This window comes from Erpetoichthys calabaricus, chromosome 8 (genome assembly GCF_900747795.2).
Source record: "Erpetoichthys calabaricus chromosome 8, fErpCal1.3, whole genome shotgun sequence".
Taxonomy (NCBI): Eukaryota; Metazoa; Chordata; class Cladistia; order Polypteriformes; family Polypteridae; genus Erpetoichthys; species Erpetoichthys calabaricus.
The window spans coordinates 192,340,423-192,353,417 of NC_041401.2; the positions used below are offsets into that span (position 1 = coordinate 192,340,423).

General features: G+C 47.0%; 1 protein-coding gene across 1 annotated transcript in view; it reads right to left on the bottom strand.

Annotated features, from left to right (window-relative positions):
* The window catches only part of LOC127529028 (ATP-binding cassette sub-family A member 13-like), an 88,601-nt gene that overhangs the window by 16,732 nt on the left and 58,874 nt on the right, over window positions 1–12,995 (bottom strand). The window contains exon 3 of the mRNA XM_051931277.1: window positions 2,661–2,754. Within this exon, the coding sequence (XP_051787237.1) occupies window positions 2,661–2,754 (94 nt within the window). The remainder of the gene's footprint in view (window positions 1–2,660; window positions 2,755–12,995) is intronic.

Here is a 12,995-nt window from a genome sequence, read left to right on the forward strand (position 1 = left end):
TCACTGTAGGGATGGTATTGGCCTGGTGATGAGCGGTGCCTGGTTTCCTCCAAACGTGACGCCTGGCATTCACACCAAAGAGTTCAATCTTTGTCTCATCAGACCAGAGAATTTTCTTTCTCATGGTCAGAGTCCTTCAGGTGTCTTTTGGCAAACTCCAGGCGGGCTGCCATGTGCCTTTTACTAAGCCACTCTACCATACAGGCCTGATTGGTGGATTGCTGCAGAGATGGTTGTTCTTCTGAAAGGTTCTCCTACTTCCACAGAGGACCTCTGGAGCTCTGACAGAGTGACCATCAGGTTCTTGGTCACCTCCCTGACTAAGGCCCTTCTCCCCCAATTGCTCAGTTTAGATGGCCGGCCAGCTCTAGGAAGAGTCCTGGTGGTTTTGAACTTCTTCCACTTACGGATGATGGAGGCCACTGTGCTCATTGGGACCTTCAAAGCAGCAGAAATTTTTCTGTAACCTTCCCCAGATTTGTGCCTGGAGACAATCCTGTCTCGGAGGTCTACAGACAATTCCTTTGACTTCATGCTTGGTTTGTGCTCTGACATGAACTGTCAACAGTGGGACCTTCTATAGACAGGTGTGTGCCTTTCCAAATCATGTCCAGTCAACTGAATTTACCACAGGTGGACTCCAATGAAGCTGCAGAAACATCTCAAGGATGATCAGGGGAAATAGGATGCACCTGAGCTCAATTTTGAGCTTCACAGCAAAGGCTGTGAATACTTATGTACATGTGCTTTCTCAATTTTTTTATTCTTAATAAATTTGCAAAAATCTCAAGTAAGCTTTTTTCACGTTGTCATTATGGGGTGTTGTGTGTAGAATTTTGAGGAAAAAAATGAATTTAATCCATTTTGGAATAAGGCTGTAACATAACAAAATGTGGAACAAGTGATGCGCTGTGAATACTTTCCGGATGCACTGTATAAGACCCTTTATGATCATAGAGAGTCAGGACCTCGATTTTACGTACTCAGTTTTTTAAGGCACAGTGTCCCCGTGTTCCACGGGAACCCTCAATCAGACCACAGGGTAAGCGCCCCCCTGCTGGCCTCACCAATACCTCCTCCAGTAGTAGCCTAAGATTTCCCCTAATTGGTCTCCCATCCAGGTACCATACCCTGTCGTCGATCCAGAAATCAAAACTCTGCACTGTGGACGACAATGCACGGAGCAGAGATTGATTTCCCCGAAAGTCAAGTCAAGTCAAAGTTGGGGGGCATGCACAGGTACAATGCGTACCACACGATGAAACAGCTCGGGATTCCGGTTGGAAACCACCCTGGCAGACAGGCAATCCAGTCCCACCCTATGGAAATGACCTTCTATCTGCCACAACCAGGTGTTACATGGGCGACCCCTTGGCCTGGTCCTCAACAATGAGGGTCCTATGAGCTGGAACGCCCTCAGGGAATCGTGCCACATGGCCGTAGTGCCATAATTGATACTTCCTCACAGTGCAGGTGATGTGCCTCATTTGGGACTCCGTGAGCAACACAAAGTCACACCAGCGGGACCCAAGGATTCTCCGACGAGACACAGGAGTCCACTCTTCATCTCAGGCCACTGCATAGCATCCATATCTCACAAACAGGAAGCACCAGGACTCTAAAGACTTGGACCTTTGCCCTTTTGCAGAGATATCGGGAGCACCACACACCCCTTTCCCAGAAAACTCAAACTAAATCATTTTATGGTGCTGTCCCACAGCGACGTTTCATTTTGAAACTAGAAGTGTAGGCATCAAAAGGTAGCATATAAAACTGCAGCTCAACAGGAGTCATCGGTGGAGACCCTTAAGGGTCTGTCCTGGGACCGTAACCGTTTCTGATTGATTATTAAGGACATTGATTTCTGAAAGTATCCTGGCCGCATGCATCACGGTGTGGCTTGGTAACCTGACTTGCCAAAGGGGCTGACCTGCCACATCAATACCTCACCTCACAAATGCCCCTTTTGGCTGAAGGAACACAACTATCCCAAATTGTTTTGGAAACAATTGAGGAGGACATCATAAAGGGTCCAACTTCACACTCATGGCCTGTGATTTTGGAATGGGATGTCCCACAAGTACATGTAGGAGGTGATGTTCTGGTGTCTACAGACTTTTGGCCAGATAGTTGTACAGTAGTTGTTTAATCCTCACAGGTGGCGCAGTGGTAGTGCTGCTGCTTGGCAGTAAGGAGATTGTGGGTTCGCTTCCCAGGTCCTCCCCGTGTGGAGAGCGCTTTGAGTAGTGAGAAAAGTGCTATATAAATGTAAAGAATTATTATTATTAATTCTTCGACGTTCTTCACCCACACTGCACCTGTCACACAGCACGACACATCTGGCAGAACTTTTACCACTGGAATGCCAGGCAATTCTGAGATTCCCTCAGGTGATGTGAACTCACCGTTCAACTCTTCAACCCAAAACCACACCGGCAGCCACTTGGCCGGGCACATTAAAACAACAGAAGAAGGACGGTGCCAGGTGAGAGCTGCTCCCTAATCCCGTTCACTCCTCAGAGGATGAGGAGGAGATGATCCCAGAGTGAGTCACGGTGCCAGTGCCTCAGTAGAATTTAGAAACCACTTCAGATTATAAATAGCACAGTGCGACACTGGCAGACGACAAAGGCAAAGAAGTTTGTCTTCACAATACTTACAAGAGTTTATTTTGACCGGTTGAAATTTTGTTCTTGTGATTGCTAAAATAAGGAAGATTATGAGGGGCCAGAGGATAACAGCAAGAGACCAGACCTAAAAATAGAAAATAAAACAAGATTAAGAATACCAAGAATAACTTTGCTCTTTTAGAATCTTCACCAGAACATAACAATGTTTTGACAAACAGATCTTTTAGATTCTTCGTAAGAACAATGAGAAATTTGAGAAAACAAGAACTTTGACCGCTGCACAACTGAAAGTATCCTGACCAGAGGCGTCACGGTGGGGTTTGGTAACCTGACTTGCCAGAACTGCAGACTCCTCCAGAGTGCCATCCCCATACCGCTGGCCTTCCACAGCTTCATCCCATCTACTCAACCAGACGTCTGAGGAGAGCAGGATCCATCAACTCTGATGACAGCCGCCGGCCAGTCTTCTAGAAGGTTCTGCTGGAGGCTCACCCTTCACGACACCTGCTATGTTCTACATTTGGCTTCGCAGTTTCTCTTTTATACACACCCTTGTGTTTTGGCCTAAGGCTCCGCCCCCCACTCATGAATATTGATGAGTTACCACAAAGTGGCCAAACGCATAGAAATTTGTCACAGCACAGTGTGACTTTGTTATCCATATTACTAACCGAGAATGGTAAACCGGATGGCATGTACGCAGGGACACGGCGATGGGACAATGAGACGTAATGCGCAGGCGCGTACAGCGCACGTCTCATAAAGCGCAAGCGAAGTCGTATCCACCGCGCACGAAGGAGTCACGGCCCAAAAACGAAAGAGCTCAACTGACGTGAATGAGTAATGAAGCAACAACGCGCCCATAGCTAACGACTAACGACACAGCCACACAAATAAGAGGACTCTGCGCTGCAGCCCAGATTCAAACGGAAGAGGCTACGGAGGCCCCACGGGTCCATAAAGTACGGAAGGCGCAGGCTTCACTGCCATATTGTGAGTGGCACTACTGCGGAGTGAAGGCACAGGCGTCACCGCCATATTGTGAGTGGCACTACTGCGGAGTGAAGTAAACACGCGTCTGAAACTGCGGAAGCAAAGCAGGCACAGCTTCAAAACGAACAAGCTCGACTGACGGATATACAAACAATGTATTTCAGGATACCCAACGCCGGGGGTAGGCGAGCGAAGCGAGCAGGGGGCGGAGCCCCCTTGTTCTGTCCTGAGGGTCATTCTGGTTTAACACTCGTCATGCATGCACGTCCTCACCGGCTCACTCGAGGATATATGATAACCTGCTGTGGGCGAGAGTCGGGCATTGTCACTAACACTTTCCTCCTCTTCTCCCTGCAGGTCCAGTGTTTCTTTAAAAGGCATTAGCTCTCTGGAAATGTGTTCTTTTCAATTGCGGCGTTTTAATTAACCTGAATTTAAATAATTATAAATAAAAAAAGGTATTATCCCCCTCCAGCATGCAATAAGACGGTTAAAAGATTACACGAGAAGTAAAAAGGATAATTTAACTCTTTACTGACGGGTTCACGCGGTATTACAGACGGGAAGCTTATGACAGACATATCAAGCATGTGGGGTATCTTGACCTACGCAGTCTGCCATCTTTCGTCACCAGCTTCAAAGTGTTGGCCATAGGTCCATCCTTATATCCTGGTTGCCCCATGTGCAGGCTCCCTCTCTGGATCCAAACAAGGACAGGAAAGGATTCAAATCCCACCTTCAAAAATACAGGAATAGCACTAATGCCTACATGCAGTTCTCATTCTCCCAGCAAGGAAAGAGGATGGTGTGCTGACAGAGGACAAAAATATACCAGTCTGTCTTTAGGCTGACTATTCAGTTCTCCAGTTGTCTTTGGCTCTCTAGTCCTGTGCTTGGCTTGGCAATTCTAAATGCCGATGCTGTGCCCCTGTGTACCATACTTGGTCTGCCTGTATGAATGAGTCCATAACAGTGGGCACAGAGATCAGTGACATAAAACTTAATAATAAAACATATTATAACATCTGTGGTGGGTTGGCACCCTGCCCGGGATTGGTTCCTGCCTTGTGCCCTGTGTTGGCTGGGATTGGCTCCAGCAGACCCCCGTGACCCTGTGTTCAGATTCAGCGGGTTGGAAAATGGATGGATGGATATTATAACATCCAGTGAGGGCACTTAGCTCCGCCCCTTCATATAAAAAGCCTGGCCACCCAGAAGGAAGCATCTTTTTACGAGCTGAGCAGACGGCTGGACGGAGCTCCTGTGAAGGACCCGGTTTGGTGATGGCATACGAGCCAATTGAGTTTCTTTTTGTTTGGCCCTGCGAGGGTTGTATAATCACGCCTGGAAATCATTAATTTAAATTAGAACATTAGAACAATCGAGACGAAAACAGGCCCAACAAAGCTTGTCAGTCTTATCCACTTATTTCTTCCAAAAAAACATCAAGTGGAATTTTGAAAGTCCCTAAAGTCTCACTGTCTACCACACTACTTGGTCGCTTATTCCAAGTGTCTCTGGTTGTCTTCCTAATGTTTGTGTGAAATTTCCCCTTCACAAGTTTCCAACTGTGTCCCCGTGTTCTTGATGAATTCATTTTTAAGTCACCATCTCGATCCACTGGACTAATTCCCTTCATAATTTTAAAAACTTCAGTCAGGTCTCCTCTTAATCTTCTTTTACTTAAACTCCAAAGGCTCAGCTCTTTTAATCTTTCCTCATAACTCATCCCCTGTAGCCCTGAATCAGCCTTGTCGCTCCTCTCTGGACCTTTTCTTGTGCTGTGATGTCCTTTTTGTAGCTTGGAGACCAAAACTGCACCCAGGACCCCAGATAAGGCCTCCCCAGTGTGTTATAAAGCCTGAGCAGAACCTCCTGTTACTTGTACTCCACACGTCAAGGCGCTATATAACCTGACATTCTGTGAGCCTTCTTCATGGCTTCTGAACACTGTCGGGAAGTCGATAGCTCAGAGTCCACTACGACTCCTAAATCCTTCTCATGAGGCGTACTTTCATTTGTCATCTCCTGTAGCTCTATAATCAGCCAAGTTGCTATTCTCTGGACTTCTTTAGTGCTGTTATGTCCTTTTGTAGACCAAACTACACTCAGGACTCCAGATGAGGCCTCCTCAATGTGTTATAAAGCCTGAGCAGAACCTCCTGTGACTTGTACTCCACACGTCAAGGCGCTATATAACCTGACATTCTGTTAGCCTTCTTAATGGCTTCTGAACACTGTCTGGCAGGTGATATCTTAGAGTCCACTACGACTCCTAAATTCTTCTCATAAGTTATACTCTCGATTTTCCGACCGCTCATTGTGTATTCAAACCTCACATTTTTACTTCCTATGTGTAATTCTTTACATTTACCGACATTAAATTTCATCTGCCACAAATCTGCCCGAGCCTGTATGCTATCCAAGTCCATCTGTGATGATATAACAGATTCCAAATTATCTGCTAATCCACCTATCTTGGTCTCATCTGTAAACTTCACCAGCCTGTTCCTTATATTCCTATCTAAATCATTTCTAGATATTAACAATAGCAGCAGCCCCAGCACTGCCCCCTGCTGGTCACCACTCTTAACGTCACCCAGTTCTGATGAGGTTCCTCTCACTGTCACTCTCTGCTGTCTGAGCCAATTCTGCACCCATCTAAAAACATCACCCTGAACTCCCACTTCTTTTAGTTTGATGCCCACCCTCTCATGTGACACTTCATCGAATGCATTCTGAAAGTCCAGATCAATAACATCATCTGCTCCACTCTGGTTGTATCCTTTTGTTGCCTCCTCATAGAATTCCAGCCTGTTAGTAAAACACAACCTCCCTCTTCTGAGCCCACACTGACTGCTCCTAATAACTCCTGTCCTTGCCATGTGCTGCTCAATCTTATCCTTAATAATTCCTCCCATTAATTTTTCTGTGATGCATGTCAGAGGACTGTATTAAATGGGAGCACCCGGTTGGTGTTCCAACTTTTCTCTGTGGTTGCGACCTGTCATTACTGCACCCGGCCACACACTGTAAAAGGGGATCATTACTGTGACCTCGAGTTTGCCTCGGGATTCATGGCAATTAAATCAAATTCTGGGTCAGAGTCATTTATATTTACTTTTATGTTTAGATAGATAGATAGATAGATAGATAGATAGATAGATAGATAGATAGATAGATAGATAGATAGATAGATAGATAGATAGATAGATAGATAGATATTATTAATCCCAATGGGAAATTCACATTCTTCAGCAGCAGCATACTGATACAATAAATAATATTAAAGAATGATAATAATGCAGGTGAAAAACAGACAATAACTTTGTATAATGTTAAATGTTAATGTTTACCCCCCCGGATGGAATTAAAGAGTCGCATAGTTTGGGGGAGGAACGATCTCCTCAGTCTGTCAGTGGAGCAGGACGGTGACAGCAGTCTGTCACTGAAGCTGCTCTTCTGTCTGGAGATGATCCTGTTCAGTGGATGCAGTGGATTTTCCATAATTGATAGGAGCCTGCTCAGCGCCCGTCGCTCTGCCACAGATGTTAAACTGTTCATCTCCATGCCAACAATAGAGCTTGCCTTCCTCACCAGTTTGTCCAGGCGTGAGGCGTCTTTCTTCTTAATGCTGCCTCCCCAGCGCACCACCGCGTAGAAGAGGGCGCTCGCCACAACTGTCTGATAGAACATCTGCAGCATCTTATTGCAGATGTTGAAGGATGCCAGCCTTCTAAGGTGGTATAACCGGCTCTGTCCTTTCTTGCACAGAGCATCAGTATTGGCAGTCCAGTCTAATTTATCATCCAGCTGCACTCCCAGATATTTATAGGTCTGCACCATCTGCACACAGTCACCTCTGATGATCACGGGGTCCATGAGGGGTCTGGGCCTCCTAAAATCCACCACCAGCTCCTTGGTTTTGCTGGTGTTCAGGTGTAGGTGGTTTGAGTCGCACCATTTAACAAAGTCCTTGATTAGGTCCCTATACTCCTCCTCCAGCCCATTCCTGATGCAGCCCACAATAGCAGTGTCGTCAGCGAACTTTTGCATGTGGCAGGACTCCGAGTTGTATTGGAAGTCCAATGTATATAGGCTGAACAGGACCGGAGAAAGTACAGTCCCCTGCGGCGCTCCTGTGCTGCTGACCACAATGTCAGACGTGCAGTTCCCGAGCCGCACATACTGAGGTCTGTCTGTAAGATAGTTCACGATCCATGCCACCAGGTATGAATCTAATCCCATCTCTGTCAGCTTGTCCCTAAGGAGCAGAGGTTGGATTGTGTTGAAGGCGCTAGAGAAGTCCAGAAACATAATTCTTACAGCACCACTGCCTCTGTCCAAGTGAGAGAGGGATCGGTGTAGCATGTAGATGATGGCATCCTCTGCTCCCACCTTCTCCTGATATGCAAACTTTATTCGCTTGGCAGACGCTTTTATCCAAAGCGACTTACAAAAGAGGTCAACATAATCGAGTAACATTAGGCTGGGGCCTGATTAGTTCAGCAAGTGTAGTAGGACAAGTAACAAAAGTTGATTGCCACAAGTGAAAAGATGCAATAACAAATAAATTAGGAAATCCATCCATCCATCCATTATCCAACCCGCTATATCCCAACTACAGGGTCACGGGGTAAATTAGGAAATCGATAAATAAATTACACTTAAAGTAACAACAACTCAACCAACATTATGAAAGCTCTGATGATGGTAATTACCCTCCAAACCAGGGGTAGGCGCTGTTGCTTAATGCCTTTTCTCTTCCTCCCGCTGCAGAATGGATGATTGACAGCCCTCTTCCGTTGTCCGGCCTCCTGGACCCGCCCCCTTCCTGCCTGGGCCCCATAAAACAGGATATGCCGCCATCTTGAACCCCTCCCATTTTGATGTTCTCACGTTTTTTTGGACTTTTTCATTTTTTCTTCAGTCAGTTAGACTGACAGTCAGGCTCAGGAGTTAACGCCCAAGAGGTTCAATGTCCTCGAGGGATGGGGAAGCGCCTGTCAACGATGCCCGGCTGATTATTTTGGCCTAATATGTGACCTGAGCTGTGAAGCAGTGTGAGGATACAACCCCCCCCCCCCCCCCCCGCCCCTTACCAACAGTTTAGTGTTATGTGTGCCCTCGCCAGCTTTCTGAAGGATGGTATCAGTTCTCTCAGTGGTGACCTGATGAATATAAATTAGTTGTGACCTGCTAGTCTTCAGCCTTTGAAATAAAGATCAGAGAAATGGCACACACCTGCCCGCTTTCATGTGCACATGATGGGGTGCAGGACGACGTTGGCAGCAATGGAATGACGTGTCTTTGGAGGATTTTGGATGGCATTGTGGGTGTCTGTCCTCAGAGGACTCTTGCGGAATTGTATTGGCCACTGCCCGTCCTTTTCTGGCTGTCGCTAGTTTAAAAGCGCCAAGAACGGAAAGGATGACAGAGATTTTAAAACTGCTTTATTGAAGCGTGCCAGCTGGGGATTGTAGGTGCCAGGATGGTGCCTGGCTGGGATAAAGGAAGGATTCTTGCCTGGCCTGGAGCCCATAATGGATGGACTGGGCAAATGGGCACAGCAGGAGCAGGTCATTCCCCCACAAGACAGGTGGCACTGTTTCTCAGGGCTGAATCCAATTAGGACACCCACAGGGTGGCATGGGAGTTGGAGTCCAGAAACACGGCCGTGTTGTGGTCTTTGGGGACCGCCAGAGGGTGTTGCCAGGGTGGGGACTGCTGGGGGAGGATAACTTGCGCAGAAGACCAGAAGTGCCCCACTACTTCACTTTAAATGAAGTCGGGAGGCAGTGGGCAACGCACTCTTGGAGGAGGAAGGAGAACCGTGTGTTGATGTATTTTTTTCTGCCGTTCTGGTAAGGAAGGTGTTTATGACAAATAAAATCTTTTACTTGAACCTGGGATTGTGTGGGGTATTTATGACCAAACCAGATACATTCTTTATTGTACAGTTGTGGCCAAAAGTTTTGAGAATGACACAAATATGAATTTTCACAATGATTGCTGCCTCAGTTTTTATGTTGGCAGTTTCCATTGACTCCAGAATGTTCTGACGAGCAATCAGATTAATTGGAATTAATTGCAAAGTCCCTCTTTGCCATGAAAATGAACTTAATCCCAAAAATCCACTGCTTGTCAGCCCTGCCACAAAAGGACCTGTTGACGTCATTTCAGTGATCCTCTCGTTAAACCACGGGTGAGACGAGGACAAGGCTGGAGATCACTCTGCCATGCTGATTGAGTTAGGATAGAGTGCTGAAGAAGGCTTCAGGGCACCCAAGAAAGTCAAGCAAGCACCAGGAGCGACTGTCTCCTAAACTTGATTCAGCTGCGGGCACCGCCAGGGCACAGCTTACTCAGAAATGGCAGCAGGCAGGTGTGAGTGAGGTGGAGGCTTTTGGAGGGTGGCCTGGTGGGTGTCAAGAAGGGCAGTAAAGGGACAGACTGATATTCTGGGGTTGGACTGCTGGGTCATTTTCTCTGATGAATCCCCTTTCCGATTGTTGGGGGCATCCGGAAAAAAGAAAAGGTAAGCGGCACTACCATCAGTCCTGTTTCAGGCCAACATTAAAGCATCCTGAGACCATTCATGCCAGCCAAGGCAGTGGGCTCACTCACACAGCCATGAATAAAGAATAGCACTAAAAAAACCTCCAAGAGCAATTTCTCCCAACCATCCAAGAACAGTTTGGTGGCCACCATGATGGAGCACCAGGCCATAAGGCAAAAGTGAGAACTAAGCGGGGAACAAAACATTGAAATTTGGGGTCCATGGCCAGGAAACTCCCCAGACCTTTAATCCCATTGAGAACTTTTGGTCAATCCTCAAGAGGCGGGCGGACAAACACAAACCCACCAATTCTGACAAACTCCAAGCATTGATGATGCAAGAATGGGTGGCTGCCATCAGTCAGGATTGAGCCCAGAAGTTGATGGACAGACAGCCTGCCAGGGTGAACTGCAGAGAGGGGTCTTGAAAAAGAAAGAAGGGCCAGCACTGCAAATATGGACTCATGAACGTCATGTCATTGTCAATAAAAGCCTTTGAATCTTCTGACATGCTTGTAGTTCTACTTCAGTGGACCAGAGAAACATCTGACAAGAAGATCTAAAAACACTGAAGCAGCAAACTGTGAAAATTAATATTTGTGTCATTCTCCAAACTTTTGCCCATGACTGTAGACTTGTTCTTTTATTTCTCCATTGTACTATCCAGTACCCCTGGAGCAATTGCAGGTTAAGGGTCTTGTTGAAGGGCTCAGCAGAGTAGGATCCCCTTTGGCAGTAGCAGAGATTCAAACTGGCGGCCTTCTGGATACCAGCACAGATCCTTATCCTCAGAGCCACCAAGTCTAAGTCCGTCCAGCAACAAACGTGCCACCTCAGTAAATTGCTGCATAATACTAATGGGAGCGTTCAATTTTATAATGGTTTTTAAAAGTGACTGTCAGTCATTACCCAACCCGCTATCTCCTAACACAGGGTCACGGGGATCTGCTGGAGCCAATCCCAGCCAGCACAAGGCAGGAACAAACCCTGGGCAGGGTGTCAGCCCACCACAGAAAAGTGACTGGAAATATCATAAACTAAATGGAAACAGGGTTGCAGTACCCGCTAGGTGTCCATGTCGTGAAGGCCCACCTGTCTTGTACCCTCTTTAGCTTTTAAAAGAGCCCGAATTCAACAAGGTGCTGCAAAGACTCCTTGGAGATTTTGGTCCATGAAGACTCCACAGACACATGTAAGTTTTTGGCAGTTATTTTTTTCTGCCATGAACTTTCAGTGGCACTTGATCCCAAAGGTGCTCTGCTAGATTTGAGATCTGGGGACTGGGAGGGCCTTTGGGAGAAACCGAAGTCACGGTCATGATCATTGATCCAACTTGAGATGATGGTGGCTTCTCACATGGTACGCTGCCCATTTGAGAAATGTGGTCATAAGGGGATGGCCATGGTCAGCAACACTGCATTAGGTACGCTGTGGCCTTCAGGTGACACTCAGTTGAGTATTAAGTGACTTAAGAAAATCAGGGGTACGGCGCAAGGGTACATTGTGTCCACTAGGTGGAGTTGGCTGCTAGCACCCAAAAAGATCTGTGCAGTCTGAAATCGACAAGAGGAGAAGGGTGGGTGGGGGGAGGGGGGTCTTCCTTGGAGATTGGCACCCCAGCAATCACTTCCTTATTTGGTAAATGTATGAGGGGATAGTCAACATAAAAAGTTAGAAAATGGGATTTATTAGAGAAAATGGAACGAACTTTCACAAAACCGATAACGTCACTTCTCAATGGAGTCTTCACCCTTCTCAATGCACTTGCGCCACCTGCCTGGAAGTGCCAGCAGAATAAAAGGTTTTGTCTTGTGCCCTCAAGTTATTGTCGAACACCACATTCTGAGGGATACTACAGTCACCAGTATGAGTTACTGTGCCTTGCTAGAGACCACTGTGAAGCCTGCTATTCGGCCCAAGCGGCGGGGACTGCTGTCTCAAGGACAAGACAATGCCCATCTGCCCACCCGCTCGCCCACACACTGCTAAGAACACCAAGGCTTGAAGTATGAGGTATTGCCACATCCTCCGTATTTGCCACATTTGGCACCATTTGGTTTCCAGCTTTCCGGACAGCTAAAAAACACAAAAACATCTGGGTGGTGGTCGATTTGAGACAGATGACGGCGTGAAGACAGTGGTACACGTGTGGTGGCAAAGACGAGACAAAACCTTTTATTCTGCTGGCACTTCCAGGCAGATGGCACAAGTGCATTGGGGGGGGGGGGGGGGCTGGGGGAGAGACTCCATTGATAAATGACCTGATCATCTTCGTTCCATTTTCTAACTTTAGCTCTACTCCCCCTCGTACAACATACGGCCTAAAGTACGTGGTGACCCCTTCACATGATCAAGCTCAGGTGTTTCAGCTGCACCCATTCTTAATTAAGCACACAGCTATGCCGTCTCCATTGAGTGACATCGACTCCTACTGAAGAACTTTCAATGTGCCACCTTTGCCACAAGTCAGTACGTCTGCTGGGTCCACCCTGGTCAACTGTATGGTGAAATGGAAGCATCAAGGAAGTGAGATGAGATGATAGACCATGCAAATTGATAGAGTTGGGCCACCAAATGTTAAAATGTGTACAAATCACCGACCCCAACAGAGTCCAAAACTGCCTCTGGGAGCAACGTGAACCCAAGAACGGTGAGTTTGGGTCTTTATCAGATGGTTTTCCATAGCTGAGAAGAGAAGAGGAAAGTGTTTTCATCATGACCAATGCCAAGCGTCCGACCGAGTGGCATAAAGCACATCACCAGTCGTTGGACTTTAGAGCAGTGGGATCGCAACCTCTGGAATGATGACTCACG